The sequence below is a fragment of the Oryctolagus cuniculus genome, chromosome 4, assembly GCF_051225735.1.
Source record: "Oryctolagus cuniculus isolate XC-2025 breed Fujian yellow rabbit chromosome 4, ASM5122573v1, whole genome shotgun sequence".
NCBI classification, from domain to species: Eukaryota; Metazoa; Chordata; class Mammalia; order Lagomorpha; family Leporidae; genus Oryctolagus; species Oryctolagus cuniculus.
This window is the reverse complement of record NC_142870.1, coordinates 172,864,201-172,884,182: the sequence shown is the minus strand read 5'-3', so window position 1 is coordinate 172,884,182 and position 19,982 is coordinate 172,864,201. Positions and strand designations below refer to the sequence as shown.

The 19,982-nt window shown below is 45.5% G+C and overlaps 1 protein-coding gene and 1 long non-coding RNA gene across 11 annotated transcripts in view; one reads left to right on the top strand and one right to left on the bottom strand.

Annotated features, from left to right (window-relative positions):
- LOC103350379 (uncharacterized) overlaps positions 1-19,982 on the top strand; it is a 231,001-nt gene that overhangs the window by 128,181 nt on the left and 82,838 nt on the right. For 2 of the 8 annotated variants that reach the window (XR_016232937.1, XR_016232935.1), the window contains exon 3: positions 19,831-19,899. The exons of 5 other annotated variants lie outside the window; for them this stretch is intronic. This is a non-coding gene — a long non-coding RNA (uncharacterized LOC103350379). Of the gene's footprint in view, positions 1-15,651; positions 15,925-19,830; positions 19,900-19,982 lie in introns of those variants that run through there. One more of the 8 variants, XR_016232940.1, reaches the window with a different exon arrangement.
- Positions 1,725-19,982, bottom strand: part of STAC (SH3 and cysteine rich domain) — a 147,026-nt gene continuing 128,768 nt past the window's right edge. For all 3 annotated transcript variants that reach the window (XM_002716238.6, XM_051858945.3, XM_089331308.1), the window contains 3 exons: positions 14,519-14,570; positions 14,290-14,427; positions 1,725-3,447 (listed from right to left, as the gene is read on the bottom strand). In XM_002716238.6, the coding sequence (XP_002716284.3) occupies positions 3,349-3,447; positions 14,290-14,427; positions 14,519-14,570 (289 nt within the window). In that variant the 3' untranslated portion in view covers positions 1,725-3,348. The remainder of the gene's footprint in view (positions 3,448-14,289; positions 14,428-14,518; positions 14,571-19,982) is intronic.

The window sequence follows — 19,982 nt, the reverse complement described above, 5'->3', positions numbered from 1 at the left end:
GCTGGCTCTAGCTTATGCCTGGCTACGTTCCCTTTCTGGCTTTCCTGTCCTTGGAACAGTCAGTTACCTAGACCAGCTTTCTGTTTTTTTTTTTTTTTTAATTAAAATTATCTTTTATCAGTAGTTGGTGCCAGTGGACCATAGGGATGTTTTCTATTTTTTTTAATTAAATTTTTTTAACCTTTTAGCAGTACTTGGCAGTGGGATATTTAAATACGTGTTGATTTTCTCGCTGTTTTTCTCCCTTTTATACCAAAGAAGAATGACACTTTGTGATTTCTTACTATGTATCACCTTTATCAGTTACTCTAAATATGCTACTCTACAGCTGGTTTCTTCTTGATGGGAGTATGGATGTGTGTGTGTGTGTGTGTGTTGGTGTGTAATTGCACGGCAAAAGTACTGTGTGCAATCAACCCTATTGATAGTCACCTGGGCATCTACACATGGACTGTCTTTGTAGTCTCACTGTCCACACTAAAGGTATCAGAGAAGTCTGTTGGCAGTGGAGGTCAGGTGGAGGGTGAAGGAAGTTCTCTGTTCGCCACCTTATGGAGCCCTGGGAAGGCGCCATCAGTTCTTCACTCTAAGTTGGCTGTGATGGACTCAAGCCCTGTGACGTCGGTGGTGAAGTGCAGGGCAGCTGCCCTGGCTTAGCTAGATGGATAGCATCCCTCTGCTGGAGGCCCGGTAGGAAGTGAGGGGGCACAAGGCCACTCTCCCACATGATGCAGAATATTCTCCCCATCTACTTTTTCTTCATATAAGTACTTTCCCCTCCTCCCCTGTCCCTCCCAGAGTTTGTCTCCTGTATTCCTTCCTTTATCTCCATTCCAAGCTGTGGCCTGACTTGCAGAGGTTTCTGAGTGTGGGAGACCTTCGAGGCTCTGGTATGCCAAAGCTTTCCTTGTTCTTGTCCTTTCTGCACATAGGTAGGAAAGGAGGAAAAGCTGGCCTTGTAAAGTCTGTTGTGTTGGGAGGCAGCTTTGTCAGTCCATGCCAGGTGGAGCATCTCGGTTTTCCCCTGTGTTTGAATGAGTCCAGACACCCTGCATTTGGAGGGCCAATCACCTGCCAATACTTCATGTTTACAAATCTTCTTGGCCTTACTATGCAGAAAGAACTCTTTTCTTCTAACTTTGGCTCAAATAACAAAGCAGTTCTCCCAGCTATCTATTTCTGTATAACAAACTGCTGCAAAACTAGTGATTAAAAAAAACCCTGACATATATTTCTTCATAACTATGTAACTTGGGAAGGGCTCAGCAGGGATGTCTCATCTGTGCTGTGATGTCTGGGACCTTAGCTGCTGAAATGCATGGTCTTCCTACTCAGTCCTCCCTGCAGGGTGGACTTGGGGTAGATAAACTCCTTCCATGGTGTCTCAGGGTTCTAAAAGACCAAGGTGGAAGCTCTAAGAATTTTCTTTTTACCTAGCCTCAGATGCCAGTTAGAACCGCTTCTGTTGTATTCTGTTTGGTCACATGAGAACTGCTTGATTGCATGTGGGAAGGCAACACATTACAGAAAGGCAAGAATATCAGGAGGTAGGGATGGCTGGGAGATCACAATGGAGGCTGGCTCTTGCATCCCCTTTGTGTTCAACTTCAAAAAACAAACTGATTTTTTTTTTAAACACAAAACAAATGTTCATAGGATGTGGCACCACTGTACAGAAACACTTCAGCGGATTTTGCATAAGAAAGAAGAGATCAAGACACATGTTTGTTAAGCTCCTTCCAGCCACTGCGTTGTTTTTATTAAATGGAATATTGAATGAGAGGCAAAGAGGATTTGTATGCGGCATTCAGTTTTACAGAAAGGCAGTCATGATGTTCACCCTGGCTTTCAAAGAATCCATCTTGACTCTGTACCTTGGATTTTCTGTGTTGTAAAAGAGGGGGACATTCTGGATGCTGGCTTTAAAATGAGAGTAAGGCATCCAAACTACTGTGAAGCCAGCAGCCATCCATCTCAGCTCCCACCGGCATGCGAGCAAGACCAAAGGAGGAGACGCAGATGGTCGTGCTTTGGTTTGGGAGAGAATGCTCACATGCGCAGGACGCAGCTACTACGTCTTCTAGAAACCAATGGTTCTAGTGATTTATTGCTTGGTAACAAAAGAGATCAAACTGGCCTTGACCCCAAGGTCACTGTGAATTGGAGTGGAACCACCTTGATGACTAACTAGAATGCAAGTTTGGGTGCTAGAGGGAGGCTTGAGGAGGAAGGCATCACAGTATATTGCATTCTTGTAAACATTAGTACAAGTACAGAGTAACAGAGATCCCCCTAGATGATGCTAAATTGTCTACATGGGCTTCACCCTCAGCGGGTGAAGCGGTAAGGATGGTTTTCCATTTTACATCTGCTAGGGCATAGTATACTGCCCCAAAGAAGAAGGAATTCTGATTCGGCTACATTTCTTAGGTTGTGTCCTTAGTTTCTCTCCATGTTCCTGGTTCCTTGCATGGTGGACCCAACCTCCAAAGGCAGTCTTGCAGGATGGCATGAAGAGAACATGCTGCCCCCTGGGACAGAGGGGCTGTTGGCCATGTTCTCTCCCTGTCTGCTTCCAGCAAGGACTCCACAGCTGAAAGGGCTGTGTAATCTTCAATAAATAAGGGCCCTGTGCCCCTCCTTACCTCCCCCGACCCTCTGACCCGGGGTCTGGGCCTCAGATGCTGCTGCATCTGCCCGGTGCGTAACCTGAGCAGCAAGAGGGGCTGCTTGTCCACTGGCTTTGGGCAGGGCAGGTCTTTGGTGCTGTCAGTTTGCCCTCATGTGCACTACACACCAGGACTGACTTACGGGACTGAAAGAGACAGGAGTTGGCTGCTCTGCACAGCATGGTCACGGAGTGGAGGGCCTGGGAAGGAGAAGCTGCAAAGTCGGGGAAGGGCTTCCTGATGCTCTGCAGAGCGACGGCTCGGGGTCTGAGATGCGATGCTGCTGAGTGACCCACACAGAGGATGAAGGTCTGGAAGCAGAATAACATTGCCTACATGGATCTGGACCCCGCACTGGGCCACAGCATGGTTAGCTGACACCACATGGCAAGGGAAGGGCTCGAGTCCTGGGACACGCCTGCATTTTACAGTCCCGTCGCCGCGGCCAGGTGTGGCACTCAGCTCTGTCCCGGGTGCCCCAGCCTCATCACCATCTTGGGCAGCGTAGAAACTGCTTTGCGGCTGTTGCCCCATGGTCTCAGATCCTTGCGTCTTGTCTCTGGTTCCTTGGGGGCCAGGGCGGGGCAGGGCAGCAGCTCCTCTAGGAGACACAGTGTGAGATGAGGCACAGGGCATCGCAGCAGAGCCCTCCTCCTTCCCGAGGAGGTGGGGCCCACAGTCAGATGTTTTCTAGGACGTCGAGGGGGACAAGGCCTCTTTTCTTCCCGCTGAGGACTCTGACGAAGCCGTCTCGCTCGTCTTCAGAAGTCACGCAGATCTGAATGGCAAGCAAGAAAAAGACGGCAGACTTGAGTGTCTGGCTGCAGCCTGGCTTGCTGCTGCCTGAGAGTGTAGAGTGGGCAGCTGTGACCCCGTGAGAAAAGGGCAGGGACCAGGCACCGCGTGGTGTGTGAAATTCAGCTTCACGAAGGAGTATAGTGAGGAGGGGCTGAGTCTGCATCCCCTTGAACAGTGACCCTGATAATGCTCATCACAGGACCAGGCATGTGTGGATTCTCAGTACATTGTTTTATTTTTCATTCCTTTATCTGGAAGGTACAGGCCCAAAGAGGGAGAGATAGATAAGATATGTCTATGTCTATGTCTATGTCTATATATGTATAAGATATACCTATACCTCTTTCTGTCTCTGTCTCTGTCTCTATCTCTATCTCTATCTCTATCTCTATCTCTATCTCTATCTCTATCCCTCTCCCTCTCCCTCTCCCTCTCCCTCTCCCTATCCTTATCCCTATCCCTTTCTCTATCCTTATCCCTTTCCCTATCCCTGTCCTTTTACCTATCCCTATCCCTATCCATATCTATATCTATCTATATCTATATATCTTCCATCTGATGTCCACTCCCCAAATGACTGCAATGGCTGGGACTGGGCCAGGCTGAAGCCAGGAGCCTGGAACTCCACCTGGGTCTCCCCACAGGGGCAGCAGGGGCCCAGGAAGTTGGGTCATCATCCTCTGCTTTACCAAGTGCATTAGCAAGGACATGGATTGGAAATGGAGCAGCCAGGACCCAAACTAGCTCTCAAATGGGATGCTGGCTTAGCTGGCTGCCCCATACTGCTGGCCCCACTATGTTATCTTAAAGCACCACAATAATGCTTGTCATTCTGCAGGGTGCCATCTTGTGCCTGGAATTTCATATGTGCCTCATGTCATAGCAGCAAGTCTTAATGAACTATTTAATTTCAGGGTGCAAGCAAAGTGGTTTAAAGTATATTCCAGGGATCAGTACTGTGGCTCACTTGGTTAATCCTCCGCCTGTGGTGCCGGCATCCCATATGGGTGCCAGGTTCTAGTCCCAGTTGCTCCTTTTCCAGTCCAGCTCTCTGCTGTGGCCCAGGAGGGCAGTGGAGGATGGCCCAAGTGCTTGGGCCCTGCACCCGCATGGGAGACCAGGAAGAGGCACCTGGCTCCTGGCTTTGGATCAGCGAAGTGCCGGCCATAGTGGCCATTTGGGGAGTGAACCAACAGAAGGAGGACCTTTCTCTCTGTCTTTCTCTCTTACTGTCTATAACTCTGCCTGTCAAATAAAAATTTTAAAAAAAGTATATTCCAAAGTAAGGTTAGTCTGCTAGACTGAAGGGGAGTTGGCTAACCTCTCAAGGATGGCTGAGCAGAAGGCTGGAAGGATTTGGATCTCTGGCCATGGGATCAAGCCACTGAGCTGCCATGCTCTCCCAGTCTGCCCCATATCAGATTCTTTATTGTGTGAGTAAAATGCACCCTCTGAGGTTGAGTCAGTTTGAACTTTGTAATGTTTGCTGTGGTTATTTTAACAAATTACCGTAAGCCTAGTGGTCCACTTTATGACGTCACAGCTTTGTGGTTCTGCATTCTGGTGGGTTTTCTCTGCTCCAGCTTTCACAAGGCCCACATCAAGGCATCACTGAGGCTCCAGTCCTCTCTTTTCTATTTCTCTCTCTATGGGGAAGTTCAATTCCAAGGCCATCTAAGTCGTTGCTGAGCTGAGTTCCTCGTGGTTGTATGATTGAGAACCCTGTTTCCTTGCTGCCTGTCAGCCAGGGGCCATTCTCAGCTTCAAGAGGTCATCTGCATTCCCTGGTTTGTGGCCCCTTCCTCTGTCTTCAGTCCCGTGAGAGTAGGTCCCGTCCCTCTCATGTTGTCTCTGTCTCTGGCTCATCCCTCCTTTGCTCTTTGGCTGCACCCCGGGAAATCAGGTGGAAGCCCTGCGCTGCGCACAAGGGCTCAGTGAGTAGATGTGGCCTACCTAAATGACTTGGGGAGTCTTCCTGCCTCAGGGTCCACACCCTAGGCCCTGCAAAGTCCTTTTTGGCTAACAGGTTAGTTTCCTACTGCTGCTGTAGTGGACTACTGCAGGTTCTGTGGTTTACAGGTTCTTGCTGGGGCACAGTGGGTTAAGCTGCTGCCTGTGATGCCAGCATCATGTATAAGCAGCGGGTTTGAGGCCCAGCTGCTCCACGTCCCATCCAGCTCCCTGCCATTACCCTGAGACAGCGGCAGAGGGTGGCCAAGTACACGGACCCCTGCCACCCTTGTGGGAGGTCTGGATGGAGCTCCAGGCTCCTGGCTTTGTCCTGGCAAAGCCCCAGCTCTTGTGGCCATTTGGGGAGTGAAACGGGTGGATGAAAGATCTCTGTCTCTGCTTCTCTCTGTAGCTTTACTTTTCAAAAAAGTTTTAAAAAAAATCTTCAAGAAAAAAAAAAAAAGGACTTGGTAATTTAAAACAACCCAACCAAAATCTTACAGTTCTGGAGAGTAGACGCCCTAAATCAGTCAAGGTGCAGCAGGTGTTGGGCTCCTCCTGGAGACTGAGAATCTGTGTCCTTGTCTTTTCCAGCTCCTAGAGGCTGCCTGAGGTCCTTGGCTCCTGGCACCTTCCTTTATCGGCATGGTCAGCAATACAGCAACTCTAACTTTTCTCTCTCTCTCTCTCTCTCTCTCTCTCTCTCTCTCTCTCTCTCTCCTTCTGCTGCCATTGTCACATTGTCTTCTCTGACTGTGACCTTTCTATTTCTGTGATTATCCTGGGCTTTCCTAGATAATCCATGATACCTTATCCCAAAACCTTTAACTTAATCACATCTACAAAGTTCCTTTTGCCATACAGGACACTGCATTAAAAGTTTTGAGGGCTAGGACATGGGCATGTTTTTGTGCATACCACAAAAAGGAATGATCTAGACTGTTATCATGCAACATATAAAACATTGTAGGAAATATGCACATATGAGGACAGTTTTAAAGCTCATGGGAACATGGAATGAAAAGAGAAGTTTATTTAGGTGCAAATTAAAAAAATCCATGTGTAGTGTTTTTCATAATATGCATTTTCAATGGACTTTTTCCTATGTCTGAAATAAGCAATATTTCAGATATATTGGAAACAGTAGGTTGGAGAAAGAGTTGGTCTCCATGTTACAGGAATCTCCTGAGGTGCAGAAATGATGAAGTGACATGAAAAGGAAATATGCGTAGAGCAGGGTTGCAGAACATCTGGCTGTGGGCTGCATAAGGCCCACAAAAATCATTTGGTTGCCAAGGCAACTGCAAGGCCTTTTATATTTATGATGTTATAAATAGCCAAATGGCCTTTGGCAGGGAAAAAAAAAAGGTTCCTATCTCTGCTGAAGACAAAATGGTTCCTATCCTGGCTGATTGGGAAGAAAAGACAAGAAACAAATACTAAGTTAAAATCCTTGTTGGAAGCAAGGAAAGACTGAATGGAAACTTCAGAAAGTCGTGGTGAAAATGTGGGACTATCTTGAAGTGTTCCCCTAGGAGAAATCAGAGAGAGGCAAGGAAGAAAGAAAATGAAAGGTTAAAGCTGTAGAGGAACTGTGGCAAAATACAGATGATTCAGCCAGAAGTTATTATGTTATCATAGAGGAAGAAGCATGAAGACGGAAAGACAAATGATGAGCTGTGGAAAATGTCGGCCCCATATGATAGATCAGGTGTAAATACTCGTAAGAGGTAGAAAAGTTAGTATAAGAAAATGGGCCAAGTACACAAGCAAACTGTTCAAAAAAGGAATACAAATGTTGGGGCTGGAGTTGTGGCTCCGTAGGTTAAGCCTTTGCCTGTGGCGCCAGCATCCCATAGGGATGCTGGTTCAAGTCTCTGCTGCTCCATTTCTGATGCAACTCCCTGCTAATGGCCTGGGAAAGCAGGGGAAGATGGTCTAAGTGCTTGGGCCTCTGAACCCACGTGGGAGACCTGGAAGGAGCTCCTGGCTCCAACCCTTGTGGCCATTTGGCCAGTGGACCAGCAGATGGAATACCTTTCTCTGTATCTCCCTCTTTCTGTCTGTAGCTCTGCCTCTCAAAAAAAAGGGGGGGGGCAGTGCTGTGGCCTAGTGAATAAAGCTGTGCCTGCAGTGCCAGCATCCCATATGGGCACCAGTTCGAGTCCTGGCTGCCCCACTTTCGATCCAGCTCTCTGCTGTGGCTTGGGAAAGCAGTAGAAGATGGCCCAAGTCTTTGGGCCCCTGCATCTGTGTGGGAGACCTGGAAGAAACTCCTGGCTCCTGGCTTCGAATCAGCTTAGCTCTGGCCATTGTGGCCATTTGGGGAGTGAACCAGTGGATGGAAGACATCTCTTTTTCTCTGCCTCTGCCTCTCTGTAACTCTGCCTTTCAAAAAAGTAAGTAAATCTTTAAAAAAAAATAAATACACTGTCCAATGTGTAGGTGATAAAATGTCTACCTTTCTTACCATTGAGAACATAAAGATTAACATGAAATACTCCTCTATCAAAAAATAATGATGTTCAATTCTGGCAAAGATAGTCTCATAAACAGCTGGTGTGGGTGTAAATTAGCTGTTCTTCAGGAGATAGTTTGACAGAATGTATCAAGAACTATAAAGTGTTTTATCTGTTTTGTATAAGTTGTAAAATATATTCTAAGGAAATAATCAGAGTTAGGGAGGCAGATTTAGGTTTAGAGATGTTCTTTGCAGTTATCATTGGTAGTTAAAAAATAAAAACTCTGAATATCTAACAGTAGGGGACACTTAATACATTGTGATATATCTAGACTAGAGATTGGCAAACATTTTCTATAGAGAACCGTTAAATAAATATTTCAGGCATTGCACATCATAGGGAATCTACTGCAATAACAGCTGTTGTAGCATGAAAACAGGCACAGATAATGCACATATAAAATGAAAATAGCTATGATCTAATAAAACTTTATTAAAAAAAAAGTGGTAGACGAGATTTGGTCAACAGGCTGGTTTGTTGCCCATGATCTGTATGTTGAAATGTAATGTGATTTTGTAAAAGAATTGTGTGTTGATGAACATCAACTATGTAAAACACAAGCTGGGAAACTAAAAAGAATACGATGTCAAAATATGACTTGAAAGTTTGGTATACAATGTATCAAAATGTTTATGCATTTTCATTTGATAATAATTTGATGGTTAGCTTGCCTGTGGTCACTATAGTCTTCTATATACCTTTATATTATTTTCCAATTTTTTTCTACAAGAAATACATTTGCATCTTATGTGTTAAAAATAATTTCTCTTTGTTAAAAAGTTTTGTTATAACACAAAGATCATCAATGAAAATAATTTTATATTTATGACAGAACTATGGATGAATTTAAGTAAATGTTCTTATGGTATTTGAAGTTGATTGAATGAACGATGATTTTTTATGTTTTAAAAGGAAGGCAACATACTCTTGTGTGAATGCAAACTCTAGCTGTGTTCATAACAAATGGATAACTTAATTTTATTTGGAAACAAGAGTTCTGTGAAAAATAATGTAATAATTAAGAGACAGATCAACCCCAGAGGCAGAAAAATGATTTAATCAAAGAGATGCTTTGCATTTATTTATTTTCAGAATTAAATTTCTTCTATTTCCCTGTTAATGACCATTTGTCTCTTTGTATTTTTAGAGTTATAAATACCTTACAGGCTACTTTTGATGTTTGCTGGGTGGCTTTACGTGGTTTGCCTACTGCAGGTGAATCTCCCATTTAGTCTTCACTCCGAGTGAAGGTGGTAGAAGGGAAATGTCCTTTGTTAAGCACGCATGGCTGTCTGGCACGGTAGTGGGACCTGACACAGGTGACCACGTCTGACCCTCACATGCACATCGAGAAGCAGGTGCTGCTATGCTGACTCTACAGATGCAAATGTTGCAGATTCTGCTCACGTCACTCAGGCGTATGCCCATTTCTGAATGACAGCAGGGTCTGTGTTCCTTCTCCAGTATTTCACTCACCCCAAATCATAAGCTGGTTTTGAAATCATCCACGTAAAACAATTCAGGACACTAAAGTAGAGACAAATTTTGAAATTTACATTTTCTAATATAGATTTCAAAAATAAGTGGTTGACTTTTTCAAAAATTAGCTGCCAGGGCCGGTGTTATGGTGCAGCGGGTTAGGTTGCCACTTGCAAAGCCTGCATCCCATATCAGAATGCTGGTTTGAATCCCACCTGTTCTGCTTCTGATCCAGCTCCCTGTTAATGAGCCTGGGAAAGCAACAGATGGTGGCTTAAAGGAGACCTGCTTGAAGGTCCTGGCTCCTGGTTTTGGGGGAGTAAACCAGCTGATGGAAGATCTCCCTCCCCCATCATTCTGTCTTTCAAGCGAATAAAAGTGAGTCTTTAAAAAAATGGTTGCCACATTAATGGCAATGATTGAAAACAGGGAATTGGTGTGACAGTCGAGCGCTCAGTGCCTTTCAGTGCCACATCTTGAACTGGAAACAGGGATGCCCTCAGTGGTCAGAGGACAAGTGTAGGCCTGAAAAGGAGACAGGAGAATGGAAGGCCATTCTCGGACGTCAGCCTTGATCAGAACGCCTGAGGGGTCTGCAGAAGAGTTCCCTTCCTGCCTTTCCCTGGAAGTCTGGACTCAGCGTGTGGGTGGGAGCTGCCTGTTCCCAAATGATTCTGATTCTCGTGTGAGTCTGATTCAGGTGGTCCAAAGACAACATCTCACGATAATATCAGGGATTGTGGCCTTTTCCCAAAGAGTTACAGACAGGCCCGTTTGGGTCCGGTTCAGCCTGAAGTGCCGCCATGTTACCTATTGAACATATGTAATCGAAGGGGCGGGTTCTTTTTTTTTTTTGTGTGTCTCACTGGCCCTGGACCTCAACCCCTCACAGTTCAGCCATGAGCCAGGATAGTGCAGGTGTGAACTCTTTGCCTGAAAGAAAATTGTTTTGGGTAATGTGCCAAGGATGGATGGGAGTCACTGAGCAGATATTTTCCTTCTGGAAACTGATGAACTTTAGCAGACTTTAATTTGCCTTCTGGTTTCACTGATCCTTGTTTTAATAACATGAAAACAAATGGCCTTTTCTTAAAATGGGGAAGCACAAGATTATTCTAGGGAAAAAAAACATGTGAACAAGCTTATTTAATAATACTCTGCCAATAAAGATGAACATCCTTCCCAAATTTATTTTGTTCAAAAGACTTCCAGATTTCTGGAACGGGGAGGATCCGGTTGGATAAAACTAGAGAAGTGTGAAGTGTTGGCATGGGATAGAGCTGGGAAAAGTGCCTGCTTGCTGTGTGGGGGTGTGGGGCACTAGAGAGGGGGTCTCGGTCTGATGATGATGGCATTGCCTAGAATTGAGAAGGACTCAATAGGGAGCCTACGGGAGCAAGAACTTGTCTTCGAGGGGTCCTCAGGTCCCAAGCATTTGTCTTTATGACAGCCACACTGTGCAAACGGTTCTTCACTGTTCAGAGTTTATTCCACTCTCCCCAGGGTATGTGGCTCCACAGAAGGCACTGACTTAGAGACTGTGTACCTACGTTGGAGTTATAGCCTGATCACTTACTGGGTTTTTGCCAGTTGAGCAAGGCACACAGCCAGTAGGAGCCTTTGTTTCTCATCATTTATAATGTAGTAATGACAAATAGTCTATAAAATTCATAGGGCATGTATGTGCCTCAAAGAAAACTATGTATGTAGTGTTCATAAACCTTACATAGTGTGTTCATATAACACGAGAAGGTGATGACTAAGAAGGACAGTGCTTGCAACAATAACCACACGGTGACGGTGAACGGGAGAGTAGAGAGGAAGGCCTCTCTTCCACGAGTCATCACAGTGCCAAAGGGGGTGGCCACACGAGGCTGCACCCACTTCTGTGGGAGGCAGAGTGCTCTGTGTGCAGTGTTCCGGGGTGGGGCTGGGGGCTCCCGGGGGTGCCCTCCCTAAGGGGCACTGCTCTCTACGGGCAGGTGATGGCCTCTGCTGTTAACTCCTTGGGGAATGTGTAGGCCGGGCATATGCTGGGCAAGCACTGGCCCCAGGGAATCCACCGAAACAGGTGAGCTGAAGCAAGGAGCACTTCATGCTTGTCCACGGGTGGCTTTGGATCTCTGAACAGATGCTCTGTGCACAAGGGACCAGGTGACAGAGAAGCTGCACGGTTACAAAATGCAGTGTGTGCTAAAGTGGGCACATGCTCTAAGTGATTTTTATGAAAAGGAGACTGTCAACTTCAAGTAAGCTGTAAAGCCAGAGTGAAACCATAGAGCCCAGGCTCTTGAAGGGTATTGAAGATTTTAATATTCAAAAATCACCAGATGGCTTAGGCCTCTTTGGGGATCTGCAGTCACACAGTAGCAGCTCCTGCAGTTGGACACGGCTGTGGTGGGGTGTGGTGACTTGTGTGTGTGTGCTCACACTCTTGTGTTCGCATGTGCAAAGCTGAGGCTCAGAAGAACCACAGCAAGATGGTGCAGCTGTACATGATCAGATTCCAGAGATAAGACGAGTGTTTCAAATCCAACTTTTGTACACTTATACCACAAAAGTAATTTTTTGTGGGAAACAAAGAACCTTAAACAAAGCTTCCACTTAAAAATATTTCTCATATTTGTAGTAACTTTTTACTACCATTGTATTATTAGTAGTTAATTCATCCCTTTACTTTTATAAATGTATTTATAAATACATTTAGTATGGCAACATAGTATTTTAAGATCTTTGCCCTCTCTCCTTGGCTCTCCCAGTTCTCCAAAGGCAGGAAGCCTACTTGGGCCACATGTGACAAGGGTTTGTCACTATCTCCTCAAGCTTCTCCCTTCCCTGTCCCTCCTGGGAGGTCAACAGGCTGCCTTGTCTCCTATGCCACTTTGCTGTACTCCTTCCTCATCCTTTTTCTCCCATGGGCTACCTGGTGCCATGGGACCCTGTGACCAGCTCGTGATGGTGGTACTGGTGGGCACAGGGGTATGGCGGGGTAGTTTTTCAAGTCCCTGGATCTCATCTGATGCTTGCTCTGTCTGGTCTCTATGGCTCCCAGGAAAAAAAAAAAACAGGGCCTCAGGTCCTGCCTTTGTCTCCCCCTTTTCTGTTTACTGTGAGATAGCAGTGACTGGAGTCCGGATCTCAAGTCTAATATCCTGTCCATAATATTATCATACAGCATAACATCTGCTTTGTTTCCTAATATTGCCCAGTAAAGAAACTATTACTGGTGACTTTATCACTCCTCTTGCTCTGTGATTATCCCTGATTCTCACTATTTTGAATGCTACTGTAATGATTTTTATTTTTCATGTAAAATTTCCCCATGATGTATTTTAGATCGTTTTCTTGGGTTCATTATAGAAAGTAGATTTACTGCATTTATGAGCTTAAGCAATTTCATGGCTCTTAGCACATAGCACCGAATCATCACTCCAAGTAAGTGGACTGATGCATCCTGCTACATCAGTCCACTACATTTTGAAAATGTCAATTTCACTCCCTGTCTTTGCAAAAATATAGCAGGAAGATAACACTCAGAATTATTGGTCTCTCATTCTTGGTAACTGTTATTTAAGTAAATATAAAGGGAGAGATAGCAAACTTTTAAAAAAAGCTATTCCTCTATATGATTTTTTTTCTTTTGGTGACTTCTGAGTAGTCAAAAATAAAGGTAAATCATCATACCTGGAGAGTGTTTGAGAGGGCCACCTGTGGCATGTGGAATGGTTGGGGTGAGCTTTTAGCCTAGCAGTTCTGACACTGGTTGGGATGCTCCCAACCTATGATGTAGCACTCGAGTTTTTGAGTCCTGTCTCCACTCTTGCTCCTGCTTCCAACTTCCTGCTGATGTGCACCCTGGGAAGGCAGTGGTCATGGTTCATGCATTTGGGTTCCTGTCACCCACAAGGGAGACATGGATTGAGTTCCCAGCTCTCTGCTTCAGCCTATCCCTGTCCTGGCTATTGTGGGCTTTGGGAAAGTGCACTAAGAGATTGGGAGCTCTCTCCATTTTTCATTTTATGCTCCTTTGCAGGGTGGGCCTCATCATTTTCAATGAGGGGCAGTCAATGGCTTGGGAAATAGTAGAAGTGTTATACCAATATTGCAGAAAGACAGGTAGGAGTTGTGACTTCCAAAACTGGAAATTGAAGTTTGCTCTGAGACTTGATTCAGAGAGAAAAGGAAATTTTAACTTCTAATTCCCTAAATCTTCCCTTAATCTATCCAGAGCAAAGTTGGAGTTCTGAGCACATTATCGTGCTCTGTAGTAAAGACACAGGATATGGCATGAAGGAAGAAGGAGCTGTGGGAAGCCCAAGAGAAAAGTGGGACAAAGAGTGAAGCTGTGAGTTCCTGCCTCTGTCTCTGGCAGCATTCCTTGGAAGAGATGTGGAGCAAGAGACAGAAGTGCAGGGGGTTCACGTCTCACTTCTCAGAAAAGTTGACAGCATCACAAAGAATCCCATGTGCAATGAACCTTGGGACATAGCAGCAAATAATGACCAAGTATTCCCATGAGCCCAGGAAGAATTAGCCACAGGTTGGTAGACACTAGCACAGAGCCTTAGCTAGAGGAGTTGCGCACACCGGAGACTAATGGTTTTCTGAGAATAGCGTGGAGACCAGAGAGTCTCATCCTGCTGCCATGACATTGTGTCCTCTTTGAGCGGATTCTACCCTGGGAGCCCCCTCACATTCAGTTCTGTGTGTTTAGCTCTTCCCACACTGCATCCTGGAGTAGGCTTACCTTTCTGCAGACTGAGCACTTGGGATGAGACCCCACCCTTTAAGTCCTGTGTGTGTTTTGTGTTGGTTTCAATGACTGCTGCTCTGTTGTGGTCACACCTGGTGTGAGTACGTGCTTCACTCACCTGATTCTCTTTTAGTGTTATCTGTCCTTGTTCCTTACAGCCAATGAACGTTCTGACACATCTGAAAATCTTCTCATTTTGTTGTACTCTCTGAACAAAGTTGGCTGGAAAAAAGCCAATCCTGTCTTCAATTTTCCCCTGGAAAGAAAAAAGAGGAACAATATATAATTGAGGCATTAACTAGAATTATCATTAGCAAATGATTTTTTAAATAAAAGGAAATAATTACTTTCCACCAGTCTTCATTGGAATCCTCTAGAAGAGTGATCATGTCTCCTGGCCTAAAATCAAAAGATAAATGAGTTAGATGGAGAAATAGAGAAAGGAAAAAAAAAATGAAAGAGCAAAATATGATACTTTAAATTCAGAAATTAGAAATATATTTATATAAATAACCCTAAATAAAACAGAAATAAATAAGCAGGACTTTTATCAGTTTTCTCTAAGAAAAGAGCCTCAGTACACATTGAAAGCAAGCATAATTTCTGGCTTTATTTAAATCCTATCTTCTTTAAGACATAAATGATAATATTCGCATTGCAAAATCCTCCAAAGTTTAGCAGTGGATGCATTTCTGGAAGGCCCTGCATACGTTGTCCCATGACTTCCTGCCATGTCCTGTGTGTCCTTACATGTCTGCACGTATGCAGACTTTTTATATTGACAGCTAGAATTAGTGCCTATGTTTATCATTGTTTACATCTTCTCAGCAGCATCTCGAAACCTGGGAAACTGTCTTAGCTTCATTTTCTGTGCCTGCCACTTTAAAAAATTGGCTTACTTTGGACTATTCTCTAGGGGTGTGTTGTGTGTATGTGTTCGTGTGTGTGTGTGTGTGTGTGTGTGTTAACTACTTGTATCCAGAACTTTAGTGGAGCTTTTTATAATGAGACTCGTAATTTTTATGTTGGGACAATTTCTTTACTATTCCTCCCACTGTTTGCTCCCCCTCTTCTTACTCCCTTCTTTTCTTCTGGAACTTCAGCCCTGGGTCACACTGGATTCACATGCCATGCCTTTTGTATTTCTTACACATATCCAATCTCCTTCCCCACCCGTGTTCTTAAATTTTTCTTGATTTCCTAATTATCTATTTTGCTTTTGGGCTTCTCTTTTCCATCACTTACCATAATATTGAGAATTTAAAAAAAATTAGAAAGCAGGAAGCTGGAATCAGGAGTGGAGCTGTATTTTTTTTTAAGGTTTATGTATACACACACACACACACACACACACACGGCGGGTGGGGAGAGAAACTCAGAGTTGGACCAGGCTAAAGCAAGGAGCATGGAACTCCTTCCAGGTCTCCCATGTGGATGGCAAGCGTCCAAGCGCTCAGACCATTTCCTGCTGGTTTTCCAGGTGCATCAGCAAGGAGCCGTATGGGATGTGGAGCAGCCGGAACTCAAACCAAAGTTCATACGGATGTGTAGGCAGTGGCTTCATCTGCCGTGACATAGGCCAGCACCTGGAGCTGGGACTTGAACCACACATCCCAAGCAGCATCTTAACTTCTACACCAAACGCCTGCCCCTCTTATGGTTTCTTTGTTAATTGTCTGAAAGATACCTGAAGGTTGCGTTCCATCACAGATGTGGTATTACAATGAATCTTTCTGAGGATATCACAATTTTTTTTTTTTTTTTTTTTACAGGCAGAGTGGATAGTGTGAGAGAAACAGAGAGAAAGGTCTTCCTTTGCCGTTGGTTCACCCTCCAATGGCCGCTGCTGCTGGCGCGCTGCGGCCGGCGCACCGCGCTGATGCGAAGGCAGAAGCCAGATACTTATCCTGGTCTCCCATGGGGTGCAGGGCCCAAGCACTTGGGCCATCCTCCACTGCACTCCCTGGCCACAGCAGAGAGCTGGCCTGGGAGAGGGGCAACCGGGACAGAATCCGGCGCCCCAACCGGGACTAGAACCCGGTGTGCCGGCGCCACAAGGCGGAAGATTTGCCTAGTGAGCCGTGGCGCCGGCCAGGATATCACATTTCTAAAACACTTTTCTTCCTTTATTGAATTGATTGTTTCCCCCGGGATTCCTTGGCCCATTCTTTATCTTATTGTTTTTCCTTATGTCACAGAATTTTCTGCAACATCTGATATTTCTTGGTTGTTTGCATTAAAGACTGAATATAGAGGGTGGTGAGTGTCCACAGCTGGGCAGACGTCTCTGCTCTTAATTACACCCGATTTGCTGAGCACCTCTCTCCCCCAGGCTTGATGGTTTTCATCTTTTTTGAAACGTGAAAGTATGGCAGGCAAACAGTCTGCAGCCTCCTATACTTTCTTCACCATGGTGTAAGAGAAGGTAGTTGATCTTCCTCCTAAGTGGAGCCGCTCTCTGCCCCACCCTGCCTTTTGGGAGGTCTGGAGGGTCAGAGTTGTGTCGGTACAATTCTTCCCTCTCAGGCATCTGTGCCCATGTAGGGGCCTGCTTGGGCATGTGCCCTTTAACTTTTTATAGAGTGCAGGGATTGGCTTAATGCTGCACTCCAGCACCGTTGCTACTAATTGCTTGTTGCAAGCAGTAATATGGTGCTATGAGCACAGTTAGGATTCTGTCAGTTACATGAGGGCATGCCAAAATGTCTGTGGAAAAGTGGAATATAGGAATTAAGGATAAACTTATTTTTTTGTGCAAAAAATATTGAAATTATGCATAGCTTTTCATAGTATGCATTCTTTTTTATTTTTTTTAATTTTATTTTTTTGACAGACAGAGTGGACAGTGAGAGAGACAGAGAGAAAGGTCTTCCTTTGCCATTGGTTCACCCTCCAATGGCCGCCGCGGCCGGCACGCTGCGGCTGGCGCACCGCGCTGATCCGATGGCAGGAGCCAGGAGCCAGGTGCTTTTCCTGGTCTCCCATGGGGTGCAGGGCCCAAGCACTTGGGCCATCCTCCACTGCACTCCCGGGCCACAGCAGAGAGCTAGACTGGAAGAGGAGCAACCGGGACAGAATCCGGCACCCCGACTGGGACTAGAACCCAGGGTGCTGGTGCCTCAGGCAGAGGATTAGCCTAGTGAGCCACGGCGCTGGCCGGAAACATTCTTTAAAAATGAAATTTTCTGACACATTTAGGAGCTGGAGCAGGAGGGGAAGCAGATTCGTGTGCTCATTTTGCTATGCTGATCCAATCTCCTCTGCTGTCATCTTCAGTTCTCAGTTAATATCTGTCTTCCTCAGGGACTTGGAAGGCTTCGGGCGTGTTGCACCTGAGGCATCAAACACAACTGGCATTTTGGTATTTCAACAGTCGCAGTTGCAGGCTGATGCCACAGAAAGCGAGATGGCTCAAAAATCCCTTACCAGGTGAGGGATTTAATTAAGTAGCAAGGATGAAAGTCAATGTGTAAAAACCTTCTAAGCTCCAGCAGATTTTATGTAACCCAATAACCTAAGCAACATGCGTGTTAGCATTCATCACGGTCACTGTGCTGAGGGTTTGGCGGAAATTGCAAGTAGAGAAAAAAGCCGTGGAGTCGGGAGGGAGCTTTTCCTGAGGGTGAGCGAGGGTGCTGTCTGGATCTGGTCAAGACCCGCTCTCTGCTGTGCCCAGAACTGGACAGTCCCCAAGCACGTGCTCTGTGCTAACTCAACTACCCGTTAGAATAAGGCACTTACTGGAATATCAGCTACACTTTTTTGAGAAGAACCAGACACAGTGCTGACAGTGTGAGGAGGATTCTGCTTTTTCCTATAAACGAGTGCTACCTGGATCAGAGAGTCACCTGGGGGTGGGGAGAGTTAAATTCAACCATGGAGTCTTGCCTTTGTTTTTGGTTTGATTCATTGAACAAATAATCACAGAATGCAGACTCTGAAAGAGCCATTTTACTAGGTCCTGGGTGTACTTTGGAAAATAAAATCCTTATTGGAGCTAATAGGCTAGTGAGAAAGATGAATAGAAAACTGGTACATAGATAATAAAACATTTAAATATGTAACCTATATCATATTTACTTATACAATACATATGCACAATGCATAAATGGACAACTTCAGGGTGTTTTAAGGGCTGTGAAGAAAAGAAACAGGATATCATCATAAAGAGGGAGAGTGGACTCCTGTTGAGTCTGATTAGTCAGATACTCTAGGGATGTGGCCGAGATAGCTTGTGCCTGTCTTTCTCTGGAGCAAGGATCTTGCTCTAGGGTAGCTCTTGAATCCAGCTCCTGAACATCTGGATCCGAACATCTGTGCCTTGTGGGACTATACTACAGCCATGCCTGTCCAAGCATCACCTGATAATCTCTTCCCCACTAAGCCTGTGCTCAGAATACTTTCACCACTGGGTCCAGGTGGTGGATCTGGATCAGCACGAGTAACAGAACCGCTCTGTAATATGTGTATCTTGTGTGTCCTGGCCCAGTTTTGAGGCACTTCCCGCTGCGTAAGCAGCTGATTAAGTCCGTGTCCCCAGCCACCTGCCATAACAGGCCTCTTCCGATCTGGGCTGTTGTACAGCAGCCCTAACGGCCCACCCTGAGGGTCAGTACCAGACACAAAGGGACAGCCTTCACGTCCTGGAGCCCCTGAGATGATACATATTTGCCAGTTTGTGGGGAGCCCTGGAAACCTGGCTAACCTACCGCTTGTCTTAATAAGCTGCCCTGCATCGCCAGCTTGCTGTTAATCCTGACTTCCAGCTCCAGCCCCTGGTGTGGCCCTTCCTGCAACCATTCACTCTCCACTGTGAGTTTTCTTAACCCCCTTTCAACTTAGTTCTCTCCTCCTGCAGTGGTAGGGATGTTCTATGTACTGCCATCAAAGGACAGAATTAAAAGATTCTGCCCCACCTGCTCTACTGAGGGAGAGAGCCTTGCCATGGTCTCAGAGGAATAGAACCTCCTGCTTAAAATCCTTCCCCCTTCCTTGTTCTGAGGATGCATATTGCCAGCACCTGGCTCTCTACCTCCAGGTATTTCATTCTTCCAAGGCTGACAGATTCCTTTCCGTGGAAGAATTCTCTATTCAGGTTGCCACGCCCAAGGAAGCTCTGGGGAAAATCCTGCTCTGGCCTAATAGTTACTCTCTTTCTGGTCCCTTTACATTCCTGATCCATTCTGGGTAGATTTCATAGGTCGACTCTTTATTTCCAAATTCTTGTGACCAAATTGGTCAGGCCTCCAAATACTTAAGAAAAAAAAATTCTACTTGCTTAATTCCATCAGAGCATTCTAAGTTCTGGTAAAAATAATTCTGTTTTGGCGCAACCTGGAAGTATACATCAGGATGCAACGTACACTGCATTTCACGAATAACAAACAAATAACAAACAATACTCGGTGAAGCCAGGGCAGGACACCACAGCTGGTCTCTCCTTTTCACTTGCTCAGTAACATTTATCTCAGGCCCAGAGGAAGATTTTTCAGGTAGGTTACATCATAATTTATGGGAAGCCTTGAGCTGAAGAGGGAGCTATCGGATAGCAGCAACAACAGAAATAAAACAACAAAAGCAAACTAACTGCATTGTGGCTTACTGATGAGGACAGTGTTCACCTGTGAGACTGATGGCTGCCATCTGCGTTTGTCCTCAGCAGTCCCTCCGCCTCCTTCATTGCTGGATTTTCCACGGGGGCACTAGAATCCATCGCTTCCACTACCAGGTAAACTGGCTTCAGGGGCTCAGTGGGCATGGGGCATCCACAGTGTGTGAATGATTGGAGCAGAGCCTGGCAGCCACATGGAA